The sequence below is a fragment of the Cupressus sempervirens genome, chromosome 10 (genome assembly GCF_028749045.1).
Source record: "Cupressus sempervirens isolate cs-2001-9-10 chromosome 10, ASM2874904v1, whole genome shotgun sequence".
NCBI lineage: Eukaryota > Viridiplantae > Streptophyta > Pinopsida > Cupressales > Cupressaceae > Cupressus > Cupressus sempervirens.
In genome coordinates, this window is record NC_143127.1 from 569,305,254 (window position 1) to 569,332,042 (window position 26,789).

The 26,789-nt window shown below is 35.8% G+C and overlaps 1 protein-coding gene across 5 annotated transcripts in view; it reads left to right on the forward strand.

Moving 5' to 3' along the window:
- LOC149535155 (immunoglobulin) overlaps positions 1-22,468 on the forward strand; it is a 141,916-nt gene extending 119,448 nt beyond the window's left edge. For all 5 annotated transcript variants that reach the window (XM_089806836.1, XM_089806840.1, XM_089806839.1 and 2 more), the window contains 7 exons: positions 16,200-16,267; positions 16,424-16,646; positions 20,607-20,720; positions 20,834-20,937; positions 21,041-21,094; positions 21,178-21,261; positions 21,571-22,468. In XM_089806836.1, the coding sequence (XP_089662962.1) occupies positions 16,200-16,267; positions 16,424-16,646; positions 20,607-20,720; positions 20,834-20,937; positions 21,041-21,094; positions 21,178-21,261; positions 21,571-21,975 (1,052 nt within the window). In that variant the 3' untranslated portion in view covers positions 21,976-22,468. The remainder of the gene's footprint in view (positions 1-16,199; positions 16,268-16,423; positions 16,647-20,606; positions 20,721-20,833; positions 20,938-21,040; positions 21,095-21,177; positions 21,262-21,570) is intronic.
- The last annotated feature ends 4,321 nt before the right edge of the window (positions 22,469-26,789 follow it).

A 26,789-nucleotide genomic window follows, 5' to 3' on the forward strand; every position in this document is an offset into this window, starting at 1 on the left:
ATAGTATGAACATCTTACATTTACCTTAGGAGATCGCACTAGCTTGGTTGATGTTGATAGCTAAGCTAAGTCTAGTAGAGTTACAAAGGCATTCATCATCACTTACATTCTAGGAGTACAATAGCTTTCTAAACCTTTTTCCTTGGTGATTAATTGGTTGGAGGAAGTTGAAGTGGTTGATATCCATGGAAAGAACAATGTATGTTCCTTTGCGATAACCAACTTATCACGTCATTATAATCGAGTGAAAATCCACAAATAGAAGGAACCTTGAGGTTGTCTCATTTGATCACACAATCCATGTACATTGTTTAGCATATGAGCATCCTTACTAAAGAGAGAATTGGAGATTTGATGTTTCATCCTGGAATACTGAATATTCCATTTTGCATGTTTTAGTGGCATTAAACTCATATCAACATTGTTAAAAATTGAGGATTGGGCATGCCACTCATTTTTCATTAGAAAATTGTTGGGTGTTTAGGATTGGGTGTGCCACTTGACAAATGCCACGAAGCAAGTAGATGAAAAGGATCAAGGTTACAACCTAATGAATGCTAGGTTGCAAGGGAAGAAAAAACCCATTACTCCAATTAGAAAAGCTTGTAAGGTTTTTAAAGCTGATGTGTAACACTTGCCCTATGAACCAATGGTTCAACGTTGACTGCAAAGCTTTTCATCGCTTAGTGCATGTCGCTTTTGAGGCTCACTCCCCCAACTTTGCTCACCTTCGGTTGTCTTACCTTCATTTTCTTCATTGCAAGAAACATTCCTTTGCTGCTTCCCAATGTAAATCCCTTTGCTCCATGTCGATCCATGCGCACCCTTTTGTCTCGTTGTACTCCTCTGTCTTACATCCTTGACTTTTGCTCCCTAACCTCTCACACCGCAGCTCTTTATGACATTTCTGGGCAGCCCTCTATTCATCCCATCTCGCCTCCTTTCTCTCACTTGTTCATCCCCTCTCACATTTACGACACCATCAGATCTATGAGATGCAGGAGAGCGGTGGATGAGGAGAGGTTCCAGGCTGAACTCTTCAATTTTGGTGCCTCCAATCCTGGGCCCCTATCTTTCTATACTCTTTAATAAGGTGGTTTGTACTGGGTTTCCGGTTTCTTGGTCCAGGCATCTGATTTACCCAATCCTTAAGATTGGTTTTGTTTTTGACCCTAGCAATTATAGGACTATTGCAATCGGACACACATTTGCCAAACTCTATGCTACAAACCTCAATGCTATATTATCTAGAGAGCTTGACAGGAAAGGTTGCAGAGACAGAGGTCAGGCTGGTTTCCGAGCTGACTATTAGACCATAGATCATATTTTCACTTTACGGGCTATTATTGAGGAGGCTAGACACAGATCGGAGAAAGTTTACTGTTGCTTTGTTGCTTTTCGCAAGGCTTTTGATTCTGCTCCTAGGATGGCTTTATTTCAAAGGCTTCGAGAGATTGGGATTTTTGAGAGGTTACTAACTACTATTATGAGATTATACGAAACTGTGGTTGGTAGATTCAGGACTCCTAATGGTTTCTTAGTCCCGATCCATAGCATCGTTGGGGTTAAACAAGGATGTCCTCTCTCCTCCACTTTGTTCAGTTTGTATATTGATGAGCTTGAGGATTTCCTTTTGAAATCTTCGCTCCCTGGTGATGGTTTCTACTTACACCAGGTCTTGGTCTCCATTCTTCTTTTTGCAGATGATGCAGTTCTTCTTGCTTCTTCTCTAGAGAGTTTACTGAGGCTTTTGGATAGTTTGGCTTCTTTTTGTGTTCAAAGACAACTTGCAGTTAACCTGGGTAAGACTTGAGTTATGGTCTTTAATTGCTTAAAGACTTCTCATCTTCACTTCTTTTTTCAGGGATAGGAGATTGAGATCACTTCTTATATGTATCTAGGAGTGAAGTTTTCTAGGCCTCACTTCAGTATGAGACCGGCGATACAGTCCAGAATTAGCAAGGGTATGGGTTCTCTTGCTATGCTTGAGAAATAATGTTTCAGACACCATTTTCAGGACACCTCATCCAAGTTATCCCTCTTTGACTCCCTTGTTCAGCCGACTGTTCTTTATGGCTCTGTGGTTTTGGGGGCCTTCTCTTCTTGGGTCCAATCGAGCCTCGATCGAGTGGGTTCAGACTTTGCTTCTACGACGCATCATTAGATGTCACAGGTTCATTCCTCATAGTATTATTTTTGCTGAGTTTGGTGCTCATCCCTTCAGTCTTGCGGCCATATTTGATCTAATTTGGTTCCTTCATCGCCTACGTGGTTTTGAAAATTTTGTTGGTGAACGTGATAGATACTCCTACTTGGCATATTGCTCTTCTGTTGCTACTACGAGTTCTGATACTACGAGGAGGAAGACGATCTTCTCTACTGAGCTTGATCGGGATTGATATTGATCGTCTTCCTCCTTATCAGTTCTCATTGAATGCCCCTATTCATCTCCTCCCCTCTCGACGAGAGTTAAATGAGCATGTCAGACTTAATATTTACAGACTTACCACTACCTAGACTAACCCTCATGGTGGTTTACGTCCAAGGATGGCCTTCTATGCAAAGCATTTTCTAGAGATCAGTGATGGGATTATTGTTCGTCCTAGTTATCTTTCTTGACGGTGGTGTCATGCCCTGCGTATCTCTCTGGGGTCGTTCAGACTTGGTTCTCACCTTCACACTCAGACCGATCATCATATTGACAGAGGTGAACGTATCTGTAAGTTGTGTACTCTTGATGAAATCGAGACGAAGACTCACTTTTTCTTTCGTTGCTCTATTTTTATGAGATTAGAGGGAGATTTTATTGTCTATTCCGGGGCTGATTTTCTCTTTCAAGCTTCTTTTGTTATTGTGACCAGCAATGTCTTGCTCTTTATCTTTAGGAGGCCACTCTACTCCGTGCTAGTACTTTACAGTCACTACGTCCTCACCAACATACCTCTGATCAGCTTATTACTGCCTTTTTCACACCCTTATCTCCTTTACGGGGTGTGAAAAGGCCGTCTAGTTTTACCAATTCTACTGGCCATTCCAGATCTGTCAGGCCCCGCAGCGGTTATTTATGTCAGCAACACTCTTCCACAAGTTCACAATGACAATCCAAGGCTCCTATCTACTCACAGTCTTATCCTTCTATGACTGATTTCTTTTTGCCAAGGAAGGACTCCTAGTCTTTGCCTTGGCCTCTCTCTTCTTGTTTCTTGTTTTCTTGTTGGTTCGCTTTTCTCTGTCACCGTTTGGTGCTCCTGCTATTGCCAGCTTCCTAGTTGTAAACTCTCAGTCCCATAGACCTTTTGTGGTCTTTTGTTGGACATTAATAATATTATCTTATCTTATTTTATCTTATCTAAAAGTAGGAAAGTATTTCAAATGGGGTGATTCATGTTATGTCATTCTATTTGCTAGACACCTTGTTTTCAAGTAATTTTTGTGGGTGAAAGCCATAGAAGACTACGATCAGTGGATGAAAACCCACTAATTGTTTAAGTAGATAACAAAATCCCCTTGGTTCGTGAGAGCATTCTCACTCAGGGAGTGCATTTGAGCTTGGAGGATTTGCAACAAAGTTCAGTGAGTTTGTTTGTGCATGTCTGGTTAGTGTTTTATGTTGCTGTATATTAACTGTTGTAACACTCCCTTGCTATAGAGATCAAATCACAATCATTGTTGTAGAGATCAAATCACAATCAATGCTGTAGAGATCAAATTGTAATTATTTGAATCAATTGTGAAGGTTATTTGTGTTTTTTAAGTAATTGTTGTCGTTTGAATATAATCTGGTGAAGATTGTGTTTATGTTATTTGGTGAATATTGTAGTTTGTTTTACAACTCTGTTATTTTTTAAAACTTTGGAAAAGGACATTACGGTGGAATCAGAGCATGTTTCCTGCTAGCTTAGGAATGTGTGGTGATGCATGTTCATACACATAAGTGAAAGGGAATTTGAAAAGTCCCAAGCTAAAACTGAACCAAATTTATGATTGATCACAATGCCTTTCAGTTTTCCAGTAAACTATTTCCTTTTACTATGAATGGAAGTCTCTGTTTTACTGTTCTGAATTGTTTGCTTGATTGTAGTGTTAATATTGGATAGTGACACTTATTTACCAAGAAAAGAGATTCATCACACATGTACTGAACTTCAATAATCAAAACATACTTACCATTTATATTCTCAGAAAAAGCAATTGAGAATAGATTGAACAGGAAAATCCTAATCTTTGTTGCTGCCAATGCCAGAATAATAGTGATTACAAAGATACAAATCGATAAAGCACCAGAAGGAGATTTTGATCAACATTTCAAGGCAATGGGGATCAATTCTATATGCAATCCTTTTATATGGCAGTAACTATTACTGAATATGTAGAAATCATCAGATAAAGGGCCTTCATCTGATATGGGACAGTTGGCATCTGAAAAGACTTCCATTCCAAGCTAGATTCTGCACAAATATTTGCTCAGAATTAAAAAATGCTCTTTTATACCAAATTTAAGACCAACGACAACAAGAAGATGTTGCTGTAGGGGTTATGCCATGACAGGAGGCCAGCACCCAAAAGAAATACCTCACACCACAAATAGAGTTTCACATTGGGATAGGAGAAAACTCCCACCTATTAGACTTTGCCCGGGTCATGAAAGGAGCTGCCAACAATAGGACTCTACTCGAGAAAATATAGAAACTCATGGTTAGCAAATGTATGAATGTACCACATTTCTCATGGGACCATGCCAGCTGTAATGAACAACAACGTTCCCATTGTTCTACTAAAAAATCCCAAGTTTTCATCTATTTGTACTCTCCATTTTTCTTCCTTTTTCCAGGTTTCCTCATTTCCTCTTCTTTCCTCTTCTTTTCTTCCTCTTTTGTCTTTCTCTCTTCTTCCCGTTAACCTTGTAAATCCTTGCTGTTGGTGCCCAAAACCGCAGGTTGGAATCCTACGAGCCTTGCCTGCTCGATGCTGGGATGTCCAATTGGTTAAGGCCAACTTGACGGAACTGAACAACACAGTCCAAGTTCCTTGCACTTCCGGCCTTGCAAAACCGAGGCAGGTGTACCTAATCCTGGACAACAGCTTTATATCCAAGATGCTTAAAGCAGATTAATTAGAATGCGCATACAATAAAAGCTTTCAAAATGGCAAGAAATATAGGAAAAATTTAAACTTGCAATTTATGAATTGAGAACAAAGGTAAATGATTGAAATAATGTTTTGAATAAAGAATAAATATAGATTAATGCAACATATGAATATATTAATTCCTCAAAGGCAAGAAATGAAATAGTTGCCAACATATGGATTATGAATCAGGAGTAAAAGACCAGTGCCTAATTAAACAGGCAATCAAAGTCAACATTATAAGTTGAGACGTACAACTTTATAAAGTTTAATATAATTTAACTATAAACAATTTTAATAATTCAGATGCGATGGATCAATTATATAAACGCAACTTAAATTAGTCTAAAATGCACTTTAACTCCAGCGGAGACAAATTAGACATAAATACAAAAACAATAAAATATTTCACAATATCTATGTTTATCAAATTTAAAATGCAATAATGATCCAATCCACCTATCCGAATATTAAAATATTTATAGAAAATAAATAAAAAACATTTATAAAGGACACAACTTAATAAAAAATTAAAACTCTAATGCAAATAAATTAAATAAATACTTCTTACTGATCCGGAAATAAAATCGTACTGGAGACACTCCTTACAAATGATCTATCCAATATAATTCAACTCCAGAATCGCACAAGAATTTATTCCATAATTCACCATCCACAGGCTTAGTTCAAAAGGTCATTTTCTTTTCAAATGAAAAATATAATATAACATAAAATATAGCATAGGTAAAAAATTGAAAATATGAATATTGAATTGTCTTAAGTCTCTCCTTGGTTTGGCTTTTACATCTCATATTTATAAGTTTTAGAAGGGTGCCGGTTACCATACTAAACATCGTATCCCTTCATAACAAAAAACTAACCAAATTAATTTTATTTGGGTAAACTAACTAATATATAATTTTATTTGAACCCAAACATAATTGGCACTTTAGACTATTTTCTTTTATATTTCTTGGGCGTCGTTTATTTCATCTTCTCCTGCGCAATTCTTCACCCGTCAAATGACTTCCTTCATCCAATTGCAATCTATCAAAACACACAAAGGGCACTATAAGGAAACATACGGGTGAATAATCTGATAGGAAACATTTACCTGAAGGCCCTGTGGACGCCATTGACACAGAGAGAGGCAAACCCGATTCAAAGATTGAGTCCTGGAAAACTCGCATTCTTTCTCAGGCCATCAATGTATATCGTTCCTCACCATAGAAAGATACAGCAAAGACTTTCGGTGCACAAGCATATATTTTTAAACTCTTCAATCTGGACACACAAATTTATGCTCCAGGAATCATCTAATCTGCATTATCGTTAGTCTTCATATATTTCTGAAGACATAAAGTTTCATTTTATATAGCTTTCTGATCATACGCTTGGTGACTCCTGGACGTGGGATGAAGAACATCATTCATATGAATATCGCTGCCGCAGGAAGGTTACTATATTCTCCTATGCACTCAGCCACATCTCCAGATATCTCCATATAATATTCCATTTGATACAGTTTCTTAGTTAGTTTCTGCAAATAACTCATGGATAAGATAGTATTGAGGCAGGCGCTCTCTTTTTTGCAACCCTGTCGTGAAATGCTGTGGTATTGCACCACTTCCCTCTGAGATCAAAATATAGCCACTTTCACCATTCTGGTATTTGCAAACTATATGGTTTAAGCTCCATATAATATGTGCTTGCAGCCTGTTCAAATGGACCATGAAATTCTTGAGCAAAAAGTTTAACTCCTACATCTGTTCTTTGTTCAGCAATTGGTTTTCGTCCATAAGTAGAAGAACTGCAATTTAGGACAATGAGTTCCAATCCCTCCCTATGTAGCTGTAACTTATCTTTATTCTTGTATTCCTTTCCTCCAAGCTGAAGATTATTTTTCCTCAAGTGATCTAAACCTGAAACCATGTCCTTTCTTTGTACATCATTGGTTCAGGCAACATGTAGAACAATTGGCTCCTTCTGTCTTGCCTCTATAACAAATTGTTCCAGCTCTTTGTAAGTAGGTTGCTTTACCGTTGTTCCAATTAACGCACTTATGCCATCCCATGTCATTAAATAAATCCTGCCAATCTGATGGATAAAATCTCAAAATTCGCACAACCCCTCCTGATCCAGAAAGTATATTTGATGCTTCGCCAACTCGCTGTTCTAGAAGTGCATATACTGGTTCGAAAGAGGCAAGGAATTCCTCAGCCTGTCTCTTCCAAGGACCAAATCCAAAGTCAGAAACAACCTGACCAATTGACCTCCACAGTGGGTTCACTATAAGAACAGGCCTCTTTTCAGAATCCTTAGCAAGTGATTTAATCTGTTTCAGTGTATCTGATATGGGAAACACTATAGCAGCCACTGAATTATTTGTAGGATACAAAACAGCCATGGGATCCATCTCACTTTCAAATTCTCCAAAGGGTTTTGACAGTATTTTGGAACTTCTTCTGTCACTTGTAAACCTTGAAGAATTGATGTTACAACTCTGGAGCAAGCATTGAATTCCTCTCCTATACCACATGGATAGTCTTGTGTTACATTATATGTTTGTAAGTTTGTATCATCTTCAGATGCCTTAATGACTGTCCAGTCCTATCTTCTTTGCTGCGATGTTTGACTTCGGTTCCTTCCTTTTTAGTTGTATTTACATTATGTATAAATCCACTCATCTCTGTTTCTTTACAGCCTCCTAATTTGCAGATATTTTTCATCATTCGCAAATACTGGTTAAAATGTTATATAATCACATAGAATCCTGGGACTTCAGTATGCTTGTTACTCCTTTATCAGATATGATCATCATGCTATGATTAACAGTTCTGTTCAGTTATTTCTGCGTGTCATCATACATTCAGCCTTTAACAAATGAACAAAAATCTCCTCACAGTCACCACACTCTGGATCTGCCTGGGCTTCTTTAGCGGGGATTGCTGTATAAGTATTTGCCTCAGTAGTTACTTGGCTATATCTGTGTAGCAAGTGCATTGTAGATAGGAGTGCATGATTCCCATTGTTCCTGATATATTGTATTTCACACATGGCCAACAACATTGTGGTGCAGTGCTCTTGAAGTATGAACTGCTTATACCCTGTATGAACTGCTTATACCCTGTCATGGTCAGTTCAATGATGGCTAGCCTATAAATGGAATCTAATTTTCGAGCTCCATCACTTACCTTGCATGAACACAAATACATCTTTTCAGCAAGTCTCTTTCACCCAAGGTTGCAGGGGTGCGTGCACCCAGACCCCTGGTACACATACTGGAAAATGATATGCATAGCCCGCACTGGGTACTTGCCTAGGTACATACCCTGCAGCCGGAAATGCCACATGAGCTCACAAATTTTATTCCCCCTTGCAAAATGTAAAAAAACTGCCACATAGACTAAAATGTCTAATTTTTGTTTCAGTTTTTCATTTGCATATCAGCTTTCTGTTTATCAGGCTTATTTCAAATATGTAATTGGTTTGAAACTTCGATACAATATTGATTAACAGTAAACTACTAAACTTTTTCTGAATTTTTTTTCACTGTTCAAGTTAGAAATAGAAGTTTATCATTTGCAATATGTCATTTATGATCTTGTTCAGATTTAAAGTTTGCATTCTTTATTATGCATCCAAAGTTTAAACATTCAGCATATATATTATGATTCATGACTGATATTTTCAGATTTCTTGTTTTGAGAGCTCAATGTCACAATTCATGACTCATGTTTTCAGATTTTCTATAAAATACCAAATTATATTCAAAAAAACAGTTTAGGCATACCCACTTACCTCCATCCCTTGTTTTGAAAAATAGTTGTACTTGTACTCCTACTCGTACCACCCAAGTACCCCCATACCCATGCATCCTTGCTTTCATCTTGGTTGCTTTTGTCTTTGATACCTCACCTTAGGCCTTTCACTTCATTTCTCTCTTGGGCTAGTCTTTTGGCATCCAGGTTCTTTCTTCAACCTGCAGAAGACAAACATAACCACAAAAAATCCTTTGCCCAGAACTTTTGGCCTCTGAAACCATTCCGATATAGAGATAGGGATTCACATTCACAGCTTATTGCAATCATTCAAGGAAATGAACACATTGTGCAACCATTTAACCGAATCAACAAATAAGGACAAAATTTGTTACTTCCAAACAGACATCAATAACTTCTACTCATGAAATAATGAAACCAATCGGTTTGGTAAGATTGAAGAACAACTAAATACAGACATTCCTCCAATTTATAGCCAAATCCAATTGTTAAAACATAATGTCTGCCATTTCCCCAAAATTGCTAACCCTAGGGCAGAATCAGATGGGCCTTTATAAAAATGACCATAATTTCTGCAAATCTTAATAAAATTGAACCAAACCAAATCCAAATGAAAGGTAACTCGTTAAATTTCCAAAACTATAAATTTTATCTGTATCATTCTTTATGAGGCCATACCTATCAAAACATCAGATCTGTTGCAGGAAAAATGGTTCACAAAACTAGAGGTTAATCCTTCAAAAACAAGTTTTCTTCCCTCCCAATCCTTCTCCAAACTTCTCTAACCTTACATATTTGAGTTTAAGAACAACATTTATACAATTTGAAGTCATATTCAACCACCCAACCAACTTACAACTACCCATAACAACTTTTAACAACCTTTTAAAAAGTCGTCAGCAAGTTGCAAAAGTTGTCATGACAATTTTGACGACTTTTGAACATCTTTTATAATTCTTATTCAAATGACTCAAAACCTTCCTTAAACCTTTAAAAGATGCCAATAATGACTTAAGGTCTCAAATCATATTAATTGTACTCTATTTGGATACATTTGAGTGGCTTGACCATAGTTGACTTTATTAAGACCTTATAGGGTCACACATGGGGTTTGTGACATGGCTTACTGCTGATAGTGCTTTTGCCCTTGGAACTGGTTTCTATGCCTTTGTTCATCACGCGGATAATTGCGGTGGGAAATGTCGAGGTTGTTCGGCCTAGGGCCCACCCTCGGAATAGTGACGTTGGTGGGAGGCAATAGAACACCTCTCTAGAATTTAATCACCTCTTGTGATTTTATAAGACTATTGGTTGTATCAAACATTGACAGGTCGATATTTTGGTGCAGCAACATCTCTAACTATTCTAACAAGTGGTATCAAAGCCTGGTCACAGGTTTGAATCACATTGTCTGTGACAAATGATGCTAGGAGGGGGATTGTTGGCAGTGGGCCAGCATCCTTTGTGGGGTTCGCGATATGGCTTAACCACCTCTTGTGGTCCTAGAAGACTATTGGTTGTATTGGGCATTTGCAGATCAATCTTTTGGTGCAACAACTCTAACCATTCTAACATTAGGTCACTATGAGTTTAATTGCTTTAGTAGCCTTACAAGATGATTTGAATGGATTACAAATGATCTGTAGGACCTTATACAATCTTGAAAAAACATTGAGGACAAAATAAAATATCAAATTTTTCATGACATATTCATTGAATAGGTGCTTATGCACAATGCAAGCCCCCTTAAAAGAGTTCTAAGTCCCTTGATCAAAGGGGTTGCAAAAAATTTCTCTTCATCTTCACTTTTGATCTCTCAATCCTCTTGCTTAAGAATATGACCCTATTACGATAAAGTTTCTGCCCTTCCCAATCTGATTTCTTTTGAAATTAACATAATGACAAATCTATGGAAAAAATCAATTTGATTAGTAGCATAATCAATCATAAAAGCTGCATCTTTCTCTTCAGTTCTTCTTGGTAACTCTTGCCACTTATCATCACTCTCATCATGCATCTGATCACTCTCTACTATTTGTTTATCAGCAACCTTGATTTCTTTATCTTCTTCAACACTATCACTATCCACTTTGTCAAAAATGTCATTTTTCATGGAGCCTTCAATTTGTTCAACTTGCTCATTAGATTCAATCAACTCTTCCTCCTTTACTGCTTCTATCCTCGTTTGCCTTTTCCTCTTTTGGATGATCTTCTTTATGGGCCATTTCATCTTTGGCTTGATTGATAAGTGTCATTACTGCAAAAAAATTTCTTTCAATGCTTTAAATTGTTGTTCTATCCAAGTTTTCATCTTTCTGGCAATCCCCATTTGTATTCCCTTTTCTTCCTTTTCACTTCTTTCCTCATCTTTTCTTCCTCTTTTCTGTTTTTCTCATCGTTTTTCATGTGAATCCTTACCTTGCATGAAACACAAATACATCTTTTCAAGCAATTCTCTCTCAAAGTTTCACCCTAGTCCCCTTTTGTCTTTGATACCCCAGTTTAGGCCTTTCTCTTCATTTCTCTCTTGCCCTAGTCTCTTGGCATCCAGGTTCTCTCTTTAACCCACAAAAGACAAACACACAACCACAAAATATCCTTTGCCCATGTAATATCCCTTGCAATTCTGATTTCTTAACCTGAGAATTTTGTCAAACACTTTGCACACAAGAGATATATTGCAGATCTAACTTCTGATTGCTTTCTAAATGCCAAACTTTAATAAATATGCTTGCAAAGAACTCCAAAACATCTAAAATGGAGATGCAATTTTTTTTGTATAACACTGATTACAAATAAGAAAATATGCATCTGTAACAATAAGACATTAGGGCAACGCCTTCTATGATGTTCAATGATATTCTAATCCCTTCTGACAACATTTTGATATAAGTTTCTGATATAAATCAGATTACAAAACTTCCACAACTGATTTATAAATCTCTACAAAATGCCCTAAAATATTCAGATCTAACCGCAATGCAAAATGTAAATGGATAAGAACCAGGAAACAGCTCAAGAAATCTGGATTTTACTGTAGCGAGTCACTGTAGCAGCGGCGGCACCGCAGCAAATCATTGTAGCCATATCCGACTTATTCCTTAAATCGCACTCCACAATTTGACCCTAGCCACAAATTTGGCACAATGGAAAGACTGATTTGTCTTCTCCAATAGCTGTAACCCCTTGAAGTATCTTTCACCAATATGCTTGAATAGAACACCTATATGATGTCCTTCCAATGCCAAATTCACTAGATATTTCACCAGCTCAAATGGAGGCACACAAAAGAACTCCATTCTCCAGTGGCAAATGCTGAAACCCTTGGCTCCACAAAACTCATCAAATGCAAATGATACTAATCGGATGATAAGAAAAGAACATCTCATGCCTCCTTTATTCTTTCCTTGTGGGAGTTCACTCACTTTTCCCCCCAATGTGGGATAAAAGATTCTTATTATTACAATATTATAATATGAAATTATAATATTTTCACTTTATTATAATATTATAATATGAAATTATGCACCATCGTAAAGTGTCAATCCCCAATAAAACCCTCTAACCACCATATTAGCCTACAAGAGTTACATAATAGGCTAATCTCAATTACCGAGAGATGTCAACTGGAAGGGGACTTCACAGCCCAGAACTTTTGGCTTTTGATACCACTATGATGCAGAGGTAGAGATTCACATTTACAGCTTATCGCAGTCATTCAAGGAAATGAACACATTTTACAACCTTTTAACCAAATTAACAAATTAGGACAAATTCTTTAACTTCAAAACAGACATCAATAAATGTTACACATGAAATAATGAAGCCAATTGGTTTGGTAAGATTGAAGAACAACTAAATACAGTCATTTCCTCCAATTTATAGCCAAATCTAGTGGTTAATAAAACAGAAGTTATGTCATTTTCCCCAAAACTGCTAATCCTAGGGCAGAATCAGACTGGCCTTTATAAAACAATCATAACTTCTGCAAATCTTAATAAAATTGAACCAAACCAAAACCAAATGAAAGGTAACTAATTAAATTTTCCAAAACTATTAATTTTATATCTGTACCATTCTTTATGAGGCCGTACCAATCAAAACATCAGATGATTTGCAGCAAAAATAGTTCAGAAAACTAGAGAATAACTTCAAAAATAAGTTTCCATCCATACCAATCCTTCTCCAAACTTCTCTAACCTTACTAATTCAAGGTTGAGAATGACATTTATACAATTTGGAGTCATATTCAACCAACCAACCAACCTACAACTACCCATAAACAACTTTTAAAAAGTTGTCACGAAGTTACTAAAGTTGTCATGACAATTTTGACGACTTTTGAACTCGCTAAACCTTTAAAACTTGCAATATGACTTAGAGTCTCGAACTGCATCAATTCCACTCTATTTGGATAGATTTCAAATGGTCTCTAGGACCTTATACAATCTTGAAAAAAATATTAAAGACAGTAAAATATCAAACTATTCATGACATATCGAAGGAATAGGTACTCTTGCAACGGGAGGGTTCTTTTTTATTTGAAAGGAACTCAAAATTTTGGAGAGAATACTCCAAAGCAGCAGATTTCAAGTTGTTTGGGTATTCAAATAGACTATGCAATGATCTTGAAGATGGGTAATCTACTTTAGGTCTTTTAATGAAATTATGATCAGTGTTCTTTACTTGGAAGTGGATGTAACAGTGTATACCGACTCTTTCTCCAGCAGAATCATATTATATGTCAGTGTAAATATTGTGGCTCAACAAGATTCTTGAGAATTTGCAAGAAAAATAGGTTTCCTCAACATGACTCATTGTTGATGACGCCTGTACGATCAAAATGACAAAATTGCAGTATTTCATAACTGAACCAAGCACATCAATATCAAATTGCATTTGGTTAGGAATCATGTGCAAGCTGGCAGTGTGAAAATGATATACTGTCCAACTGCAGACTAACTAGCTGATATCCTAACAAAAGTATTTGGAAGAGTGAAATTTTGAAAAATACATAGCAATGCTTGGTCTTACTAAAACACTGCATATTTGGATGGGATGTAATATTATTATAATCTTAGGGTGTCTTGTAAGAATATGTTATATTCCTGTAGAATCTGAATACCCATCCAAGAAATGAATTTAACAATTACTCATTGTTTCTCTTCTGGAATGAATACACTATTCAGGTTTGCACATCCATTTCCGTTTTCATTTTCACAGTCAAGTTTCTTTGCCTGCCATAGTACGGACCTTTCAATTAAGAATTCTTGATGATTGCAGATGATAGAGCATTATCATCTCCTGTATTTTAGTTGTCAAAATGCGATTATGATGCTAGCCTTATATTAAAGTTCTTTAATCTATAGCCAAGTGCCTCATCTTAAACAGGCTTGAGAGGGAGCTGCCTCTAACATTCCGCATCTTTTTCACAGCATATTCTTTTTCACTAGCCCTTTCAAATCCTATAAGTCGTAGTGAAAGAAGCTCTTTTGTTGTTGGGATTGATAGGTTTTACATTCAACCAATGGGTCATACATTCTTAAAGCTCTGCAGTTTGTTATTTCTCACCAATGAAGATATCTGATACTTTATGACAACCAAATTAAATTTGTGTAATTTACTAATTACACATTTTTCATGATGAATTGTTTAGAATCCATATCAAATTGAAGGCGATTCTACAAGTTCATTGATTCTGAAATTGCTGAAACTTAAATGAATTGTTATATATGCTAGAGAAGAAATGTTTTGAAATGAACAATATTTCCTAGTGTTACTCGGGGGTGTGTGCACCCGGGGTAAAAGCCTGGCGCACCAGGTGCGCACACGTCCTGGGTGCGGGTTTGTCGTGCACCTGTACGTCGTAGACCACCACTGCACTGTTCGGCACACTGGGTAGGTGTGCAAGTGCATCTCAGGTGTGGGGGTGTGCAATGGGTGCTTCCAAGGGATGTGCAGGGTGCGCCCAGCACCCTTGTTGAAAAGTCAATTTTTTAAGTTTTTTAATATTATCTTACCCATGAGGAGTCTAGTAGTTCTAGTGATGAGGACTTTGGTTTAGGGGATGATTAGAGAGCTCCCACACTTTGATATGGCCATGACACATTATTTCATTTCACCGTTTTATGCTACTCTGGTTATTGTAAACATGAGCATCTTGATCTTTATGATATATCATTTTTATAATTTGAACAATGAGTTTTGAATCTTTCATCTTTGTCATACGATACTTGATAGTCAATGGTTGACTTGCATGGTACTATGTATATTTATAGTTTTTATTTATCATTATTATTATGTTTAAAACTTTAATGTTATTAATGTTACAACTTACTATGAGTATGTTACTAAGTTCAATGGTCATTGGTTATGAAGTTTCAAGTTTCAAGTTTGACCTTATGGTTCGTGAATCGCATTTCAATTTTCTATATTTATTGTTCAACTGTATTTGGTATGTATTATTTGAAGTATCATTTCATAATTAGCATTTCAAGTCATATATGTATACTATGCAACCTTCCACTCCGGCTGCCACACCCCCACCGTCCCCAAATTGAGGCCCTTTTTTTTCCACACACGAAACTCACCCCAACACCCCCCCACACCCCTGCGCCGGTGTAACACTGATATTTCCTGTAAAAATGAAATGTCACAATTGTTTTAGTAGTAAAAGTCCCTTTTGAAGCATATTACTTCTCAAGCCATGCCTAAATAATATGGAGATTTTTGTGAAAATTTGTAAAATTCTTCACCTTTTTCTATTACTTTGGTTGATTCATGCCTGTGAAATAAGCTGTTTTACTTTTAATTTGATTGTTCAGAAAGTTTTGTATTTACTGTGAGTTATCTAGATTCTACACTATGTATTGCTAGATGACTTGGCATCAGTTGCAATGGGGTGATTTGAAAAGAAAACAGAAACTGCCAGAACCATGTAAAGATGCTTTGACACGAAGTGTGCTTGATTTCTATTTAATGTACAGAAATTTTAGAAAGTGTAACATAAGATTGTGAAATAAGACAGATTATTGCATTATCATAGTTATAGTTTCCAACGTCAACTGTGATTTTATCAGCTTTTGATACTGATTCTAATTGAAGTAAATGTAGACATTATATGCACATTGCATATTATCATTATGAGTGTACCATAAAATTAACATCATGTACAATTTTATTGTTTTGCAGGAAAAAAGTAGATATATTCATGTGCTTAAATAGCCAAGTTAGCTTTTCTATTAGCAGTGTAGTGCGTTCTTATATATTTCAACTTGGTTTTACTTGTAGGTGTTGTCTCTAAACCACTACCACATGTGGAAATTTTCTGGAAGGAAAAGGATGATGATTCTGAATGGGTAAGCATGTGTAGAGCCAGAGCCATTTGAATAGTAGTGTTCCTCAAGGTTGTACATGCAAGCATTTAGTTGCATCAAATATATGTTCTGTGTACTATAATGTATGCTGCATCTGAAATATTTCCTCATTGGCTTGTTGCATTTTTATTTTACCAGTCAAGGGCAGATGAAATACTTTGTGGAATTGAAGATGACTATGGTGGAAATATTCACATAAAAGGAAACCTCGATCTCGTTTCTGAGCGTTCCTCAGTTTTGCAATCACCTGTAGCTACACCAAGAAGTTCTACTCGTAATGAACAATATGGATTTGCTTCTTTTAAAAAACCTCCTCAATTAACAGCATTATCTTCAGAAGCAGTCTATGATACTGGTGGAAGTAAGTTTAATATGCGTTCTTGTAAAGTATAGTGTATTATGTTGGTGCAATGATTCTATTGTCCTGATACCAAGGACAGAACCAACTGTATCTTATATGATTATGCTTTATTTGTTCTGTCATTTCACAAAATATCTTTAAAAGGTTTTCTGCTACTGATCAAACATACTTGCACTAATAATCACACTTAATACTAGAAATAAAAAGTGAGCCTTTTTCATGACAATCAAATGATCAACAAGACTGAAGCACATCAGCTCGTAATGAAGGACTTAACATCAATACTACAAACATGCACAGACACGCACACACATTCATGCATGCACACCAAAAACTATATATATTGCTATCCCCCTGTCGTCCCCCCTAAAAAAGGTCCTTAGACTGCCATCCCTGAATCATGTCCCAAGCTGTCCCGCCTTCCCTGTTCTGGAGAAACCATGGAACATAGCTTTGAAATGCTCATCATACAAGGGCATTTAAAGCAGAAGAAATCTGTTTATCGAAATTGTGAAACATTATTCAGGATAGAAGATTTTCCTAAATCATGTCCGATTCCTTATCCTCTGGAGGAATGGAAACTAATTGAGAACTTCTGACAGAGGAACATCCTTCCAAACAAAATGACAAACTTCCAGTTGTATCAGCCTGAGTAGGACAGCTTGAACTGTCATATTATTTGATTGTGGACATGCTATGACCATTTCTTAATGTGGAGATGTAGGTAAGAAATCTGTCGCCATCCCTGAATCATGTCCGAAGCTGTTCCACCTTCCTCGTTCTGGAGATACCATGGAACATAGCTTTGAAATGCTCATCATACAAGGGCATCATATTATTTGATTGTGGACATGCTATGACCATTTCTTAATGTGGAGATGTAGGTAAGAAATCTGTCGCCATCCCTGAATCATGTCCCAAGCTGTTCCACCTTCCCCGTTCTGGAGATACCATGGAACATAGCTTTGAAATGCTCATCATACAAGGGCATTTAAAGCAGAAGAAATCTGTTTATCGAAATTGTGAAACATTATTCAGGATAGAAGATTTTCCTAAAACATGTCCAATTCCTTATCCTCTGGAGGAATGGAAAATAATTGAGAAAATCTGACAGAGGAACATCCTTCCAAACAATATGAGAACCTTGCAGTTGTATCAGCCTGATTAGGACAGCTTGAACTGTCATATTATTTGATTGTGGACATGCTATGACCACTTCTTAATGTGGAGATGTAGGTAAGAAATCTGTTTCATATTAATATCACCATTATAAGAACATTATTTTTCTGGATCTATTAATTCTTTTCTTCCAACCATTTAATCCTATGGTCAAATTTCAGGCCTTATCTTGGCATTATATTGACCAGATATCAGAAAATCGGAGAAATTTTGGGGTTTTCAAAGAAGCTTGTATAAAGATCTAAGAAAGGAAAATATCAAAACATATAGAATGGAAAATATGACTTTGAAGAATTGCCAATTCAAATTACACACAATAAGTCATGTAAAACTAAATAAATGAAATTGAGACATTGCAATTTTTTTCATGAACCATGAAATCTAAATTATTTAATTCCATTGTATATTCTAGGAGAGATATGAAAATGAAGAATCCCTTTCATACTTGTATCAATCTCACATAATTAGTTTTTGCTGGATGTGTTAGACATATTCCACAGCCACCCGCCATTTCATCACTAGAGTCAGATTTAAGTCTTAAACTTTGATCATGGATACAAGATATTAGAAAGTTGGAAAAGTAGTAGAAAACCAAAATGATAAGCAGACAACTAAACAAGAACAGAAAACACAAACAAGGTTAGCCAAAAGGGATAGCCAGGCTGAAACAAAGCCCCAACACAGTGAAAGACAAAACATCTATATTACAAACAGAAACTGGGACACAAAATAACTTGGAGATAATTACCACAGCTGCCTACAATTCATCTTCGAGAAAATCAAGATACTTGTCCACAAACTCTATGACCTGATTACCGTGCATAACTTTTCTCACCTTCCTACTGTGGATTTTTGACATGGAACACTCTTGAATCAAATTCCTGTAGGGCTTAAGTCTTTCCTGGAGCATGTTGATGCTGTTGTCAGAGTTTTTTTTTCGTTATGGTCTTGCTACCATCCACAACTTTCTTGAGTTTCTGCTAGTTGAGAAGAACTGAACTTTGAGACCACTAATGCATTCCTTCTATTTTTTATCGGTATCCTTAAGTCTGCAAATCTTCTCAAGCACATTCAACTCTGGCTAATTTAGGATAGGGATCAAACATCAGCTGAGGATTATCTCATTTAAGCTGTTGATGAAACATAGAAATTTTCAGATTTAATATTTTTTATTTCCAAGAAGAACCATTTCATTTTATTGTGAACGGAAATTTCCTTTTCCGTACTAGAGGATTCACCCACTAACTACAAGACAAATCACCAAGCTCAGAAGCTGAATGGCACAAAATGGAAATCTAGAGGGAGGGCTTGGGCACAAGCCTTTGCCCATTCATAAATTTAAATTTGGCAGCAATAGCTTCCTTCACAAACATTTTTGCTTTGTTCTTTTGGGCAATCTCATCCCCGCTAGGTAATTCCTTCCCCATTCAACTTCTCTGACATTATCCATCATCAGCTCCTCAACACTTCCGCTTCTAGGGAAACAATTTCTTTTTCTTTTTCCTTGTCCAAATCAGATGATCCCTACGCTCTCATCATAGGGTTCAGGGTGAGAGCCAGGCTAGGACACAGGGCACCATTCTTTTTAATTTTTCATTTGTTATAAATGTATTAAACCGAGTAACCAGGCTTGCACCGTAGACTCGCGAACCAGGTTTGGGTTGGTGAACTGGTTCGTGCTGCGTCCGGGCAGGTTCCGTGCCCAGCCCTGTGGGTTCTCCAAGGTTTGTGGGCCCACAAACCTGTGAGGACACACAGGGCTGGGCATGGACCCTGCCCAGATCTAGCACGAACCCAGACAGACCGAGCAGGGACCTGTGCGGATCCATGATGTACAACTGAAAGCTGGCCCAAAATCATGAAAAAACTTTTTATTATTATTATTTTTTGTTCTAACTCTAAAACAACCCATTATGAAGCTTCCAAAAGGACTTTTTTTTCACATTTTCTCTCTCCATCTTGCCAATTTGAAGTGAGGTGATTCTATTTGATTTTGGAGTGCTAAATACCTTCCACAAAGTAGATTTGACATTTCAAGTATTTAAATGTTCAATGTTTATCTTTTTTGACATTTGCCATTGATCAATGATCAAGCATCATAGATTATGTAAATTTCTTTCCTTTCTTTGCATATATATATATATCACACAAACCCATAAGAACCATAAATTCACGAACTCATGTACCTGGTTCTTGTATCCCAACCTATCTCTGAACCCAAACCAGTAACTTTAGTATTAAATAGAAATTGCTGGGGCTTGCCTCACCTCAGTTCTTTTATTGATAGAACACAAAAGAGGTTTTCTTTGCAGTAGGTTTTGTTATTGAAGGTGGCTATTTTTCATTTGTCCAAACTTGCATATTTTTATGATAATTTTAAATTTTTGATGGCCTTAGAACACTTGCTGTGTCAATTTATTTGACTTAATAATTTCAGCAGTATGAAATGTTTGAGCATATTTATGGAGGATTTTGCCTTTATCTTAATCCAGTTTATTGTGAAGTCTCCAATATTTTACTCACGTCATAATTTTTTGAGTCAAAGTCTAGGTCTAATAATTCTGGTCCGAGGGAACATTTTCTTTATTAAACTTACTGTGTATGGACCAAACTATTTAATTTGCATATATATAGGTTTCTATTTGTGACTGTTAAAGCATAAAATCATTGTATTGTATATTCCTTTTGTTGTTTTTCTGTGTATGCTTTCCTCTCAGTTTTGGTTAATTTTCTTTGTAGCCATTGATTGTGTATGTAAATAATATTTGTTATTACAAGCAGGTGCATTATTGCAACGTGGAAATATTGCTGACAGACCTTCCTTAAGAAGAAAGGCAAGTCATCAGAATGCAACTTCTAACAACACTGAACCAATAATTGGAGCTTTTCCCTCTGGTATGAGGTGCTATTTGTTCTTGTGGCGCTCACTTTATTTTGCAAGTTGAAATGATTCTATCTTAAATCTGTGGCTTATAAAATGGTTTTTTAATTCTTCTTATGGGAGACAGAATCCTTTCTACGAGGGCGATCATACAATATCAGAATAGAAGATCAAGTTTTAGTTCGATTCTCTCCAAAGAATTCTGATGCAACTCACTACTTCGGTGATACGGTATTCGAAACTTGTATTGAAAACCAATTTGCATTAGCGGCCCATTTGTGCTTTCCTCTCTTTGTTAAGCATTATGATTAGGCTTTAAATCTTATTGCCACAGATTGGAGGAGTACTAACATTTTTCCATGAAGAAGGTCCAAGAAGATGCCTTGAGGTGGGGTGCTATATATGCTCTGTATCATTAAAATGTTTCATTTCGCAAATTTTATATGGCTTCACTGATGCACAAATTTTCAGGTGTCAGTAACACTAGAGAACATGGAAACTGTTAGTCCAGCTTTCGTTCATCCTTCTCGGAAACACTCTCCCATTATTACAAAGGTAAGTGCATTGAGATTAACATAGACTTGGCAATATAAATGCACATGCAACCTGAATTATCTAAAGACCGAATGGCATCTTTAATCAAAGCTTTGTCTCATATAACAATTGGTAATACAATTTCTTGTGCTGTGAGAATTTAACTTTTTTATATTATTGTTAACCTTTACCAATAAAATATATCCACTAATTGCATGATGTATTTTAATGAACTGTTAAATGGAAGTTTTGTCTTCTTGTTGAATATTATTTTTTGGGATGTGGCACCCAGCAGATCTACATTTGCTAATGCATCACTTTGTCATTCAGATTCAAAGTGACTACCATGAAGTTGTTGCAGACATCATGCAGACAAATTTTATGTTTTCTATTCCCATAGATGGACCAATGTCTTTCTCTACACCTCATGTTTCCTTGCAATGGGCTCTTCGTTTTGAGTTTATAACTACATCCAAACATGTGGATTGGAGACAGTATGAGCATCCCCTTCTTATAGAGGAAAGAGAGAAAGGCGAATGGATTTTGCCTATAAGTGTCCATTCGCCTGTCCCACGGACTCATGTAACTTCTGCGAGGAAAGAAAGATCTTTTTCTCCAAATAGTTTCTGGATTGGTTCTCCAGGCTCAGCTGGAAGAAGCCAAATGCAATCATCTTTTCTTTCGAGATGGGAAACATCAAATGGAGGGGACGTTACAGGGAATTTTATTGGCTAAAAGAGTGAACAGTATGGTAGGACAGCTGTCAATCCTTTCAGTGGTCATGCAGCATTGGTGTGTGAGGTTGGCATTTCCAAAAATTGGACAGACATACCATACTCATTGGGATATGACGTCCTAGATGAAGGCAGCTGGGTCTTTTTAATAATTGAATGAGTCGATTCTCTTCTTCGAAACCTAATCCATCCTATCCTCGTACATTGTATTAACACTTCTAATGAGTTTCCAGAAAATTAAAAAAAACATGTATCAGTTATTTTTTCTGATGATTATTTCTTGTGGCCTAACACAACAATCTTTTTTGTTCTAATATAGTCCAATGCCAGTATGTACATGTGGTCACAATCTCTTTCTCCATCTCAGTTGCAGGAGATGGAGATGTCTTCACATGTGGGTCAGTTACACAAACAATTTTGGGATATTATTTCCATAATGAATCAATTCTTGAGAGATCTATTGCGAATAATATATAAAGATTTTTTTTAGGTTATCGGAGCATAAAACCAACTCTCCCTTCTGCATAACAGATTAGGGTTACACGAATCTCTTAAATTTTTTTTTATACCAGAAAAGAAAACAAGTTACTGACTTAGATATGTGTTTTTTAGTCTGATTGCACTGATTGAAAGTTCATTGTAATAAATCAACAGTACTTCTTGTTGTATATAGATTCATACTGTATCACCCAAAATTTGTGGTACCATACAATTATAAAGCAGATGAAAATAAAGGAAAAATAGGCATATTTCTTTTTGTGCTTTATTAAGCAATGAGCTTGAATTTAACAGCTTGTAGTGATACAAAATGTATTTTCTAGATGGTGACAGAATATAATTGTTTATCAGACTTTCACGTCACAAAGCGGTTCAAATGTAACAAGCATAGTCTGCTAGCACCCAGACAGTTTATGTCTAACTCGTATGCTCACCCACCGTATAGAGTTTACTTTGGAGGACATTCAAATAGTACTTTTATTCTTGCTCGCTGGTACTGTAGATTTGGAGAGCAATTTCATTGCTTACAAGTTGGTTTGCCTTAGCATGTAGATTAGAGGCTATCGTTGTTAATTGGCCTCATCAACTGATATTGTAATGTTTTCTGTTAAGATCCCTCTTGGGTGACCTGCTTGCTACAACCACCATTTTAATATCTAGCTCAAGCCTAATGTTAAGTGTTGTCTGAATTTTGAAGAAAAGATTCATCTATTATGTGTATATTACTATTAAATAATTAATAGCATCCCATTCTCTTGTATGAATCTAATACCCGAAATAAAAAATGAAATATTATAGGATCTGGGTTTTAATCTATGGCCATATTGAATTCTTGGAGGACTAGATGGAGGATTTCCAATCATCCATTTCAATAGCTGCAGAAGTGATTCTCACAGGGAGAAACCGTAGCAGTCACTCATTCGGTATAACAAAGTAAAATAGTTCTTGAGCAGGGAAACAACAAAAGAGATTGTATCCCTCATTTTGTATAAGATTTAGGCAATGTGCTGAATACATTTTAAAAGAGGCACACCAACCGAATAGTTTTGTATTGAAACTTAGAGAAAAATCACAGCTCTTTCAATTTCCGAATCTTTTGAGTAGTGGCGATTTTGATTATTATTATGTTGATACCATTTATGCCAGTTATTTGTAGTTCATATATAAAGGTCAACGCTTGGTTACTATGCATTGTAGGTTCCACATAAATCTTTTTACTTCCCATTTAATGGTAGATTGCAAGCAAACCTGCCTTTGCCACATTAATTCTTTTCCAAGTCATATTTTTGGAAAATGTGAGTACATTTGTTTTGCTATAACTTAATGTCCTGTCATTTAATCCTAATATGCAAGTAAATAATCTTCCTTGTTGAATGAATGAATGACGGAATTTTAATGAAGACCAGCCCGCCTATGGGACGCACTCAACTCGCTGTGGATACCATCACAGCTAAACTACTTCTTATTGTAAAGTTATGTACAATATACTGAGTTCTATCTCGTCACATCCAGATCTATATTTGCAATATTATTGTTGATGACACATCCAAGTGCATGGATCAAAATCATGGAAATATATTTCACGTACATTAAGTTCCTTACAAATTGTTTTACTTCTCTTCGTCTCTATTTAAAGCGTGCAAATGGTGGAGACATGGCCGATGATATATTAAGAAATTCAATCTGTTGAATATGCATGATTCTCAGTAAAATTATTTTTTACTTTGTTTACCGGTCCTTGAGCTAAATTGTTTTTTAAATTAGTACAATAATTAATCTTATCATACATACAATCTTTGTCCATTATCAGCAGTCTCAAAATTAAAACTGATATCCCTATGAAACATGCATGTTTTTCCTCTAAATTGATCGTGGAGGGAAGATTAGACAGAAGAAATAACAGGACGAAGTAAAATAAGAAATGAATGGAAAAATAGTTTAAATCTAATATTAATATTCAATTCTTCATTAATTCATAATGTAATTCTAAATAACCCAAGATATTTGTAATCAAACTTAAGTTATAATTAAATTATTTATAATTTCACCTATAGTATCAAATAATCATTATCTAAATAATTATATACAAAATTTAACCATAATTCTTGTTACAATATAACTAAATCACAATTATATTTATTAACTTATAACAGCACTTACTTTAATAAATATATAATAAACTAGTATAAATATCTTAAATAAATCTCTCTTAAGAAATGACCATACATACTACAAAATAATTAAAATTTAATTTAGTAGACTTCAAGCTATTTATATCTCCTTTATTTCCATAAAAAAGATTCACTAACTTAAGTTTTTAATTTTTATTTCTAAAAAAAATTGACTCTACAAAGATTATAATTTTAACATAAAAATTTAGGTGGTGGTTATTAAATTGTTTTTAAAAATATATTCAATTTATAATAATATTTAAAATTTTGGCATGTAGATGATTGTCAAATTTACTCTACAAAGATAAAGTTAACATTAACACACTCACACCATCCTACTCCACCCTTTCTACCATTGTAGAATGCCTATCGATAGTAATTAATTTAACTAGACTTATTTATATATATATAAACTAGTTTTTTAAAAAGAAACTAGAAGAAATGCGATAATCTTATTATATTAGTTATAATTTTAGGTTGATGAACCTCTATTGATAATGTGGTTGATGAATCCTTCCTTGTTCCCTCTATCTCAGCAACTGATGATGATGGGTAGATTTTGTGAGACCTAAGAAATTTAGTGCTTATAGATAGTTTGGGTGTCGACGGATTGTGATCCGTCAAGCAAATATATGGTCAAAGGGTAGATCCTCAAAGGTAGGCTTTAGATAACAACCCATTCCTATGGGTCTTGTGAAATCCTTCCTCCATGGGTTTTAAATCAGGGCATTCAAGGCTCAAAACTAGTATTGGAAAAACTCAGAAAATGAGCTTCTTGGATTCCAATAAATTTAAGAACTCTCAAGAGCATATCCCTCGAGTGAATTTGGTGAATGACAAGGCTTTTTTCAAAGAGTTGGGTCATTCATTAAAGTTGGCGACCATTGAATCAAAGAGTGAACTGATCTCGTTTCTCTAGGAACATTGCAGGAAATATGGGTTTTTCACAAAAATGGACAAGAATTGACTCGTGCATTGAAGAAATTGCAAGAGGACTTAATTCCACATATGGTAAGAAAATTAGAGTAGCCATTATGGATCGAGATTTTTTATATATTGATTGTTGTAGTGAATATTTAAAACAACTTCTTTCTTGTAATGCTCATACTTTTAATAATCAGCCTTTTAGAACTATAGATCAATCTATTTTTAACAAATAATCTAGAAGATTTCACTGTAGATAGCCCCATTCTACTCCTCGATATTCCAATTGAAATCTTAAACAAAGAAACCCTAAAAGTTATTGGTGACAAATTAGGAAAAGATGTTTCTTGCAAAGAGGAAGAAATCTCTTATTCCTACCCTATTATAGTGGTTAATATGGGCATTAATATTAAAGTCTTTAGAATGTAAAAATCATGGTAAATGGCCAAAAAGTTATAATATAACCTAAATTCTATAGGGGAATCTCAAAGAATGGAAAGCCTCAAGCCCAGTTGGGAATCCCCCATGCCATGTTCTCCCCCTTATAGATCTTAGGATTCAGGTTATCTCGAACTATGGGGTTGGCAGGGGGAGTCATCCTAGTAAATAATGATGTTGATAGAACCCTTGAAGAAGGAGAATATAGGGAAGATTTAGGATGTCCATCTGTGGAGGAGTTCTGAGGCCAAACTTCAGGGAATAAAGGTGGCTCTATTTGCCCAGATAATACATATCATGGAGTTGAAAACTCAATCTTAAACATGAAGGTAACTAAGGGTGATTCTAACTAGTCTAACATTGTGTGTCTTATGGGTCCTCTAACTATAGTGTCAATTGAAGACAAACCCTCTTCCATGTTATGTTCTCTAGTAGGTGAGATATAAAACAAACAAGAGTAGGAAGTAGCTTTGGAACAAAAGGATATAACTCAACAAGTAGAAGCATAAGTCAATATTATTTTAGAATACTTAAGTGAAATGGTTTTCAATGAGCTAATGGAAACTTTCATGAATAAGATCTATGACGGGGAGGAACTTTAAAGACACGAAGAGCTTTTAATTGAAAATATAAATAAGGAGGATGGTATAGGCCATGCAGAGGATATGGAGGACCTTATGATTAATCTAAACACCATAGAAAATAAAAACTTGGAAACCCTTGGGATAGCAACAACTATTCTTAGTAAGACCACCCCAGATTATGCAAAATTGTCAAAAAAGAT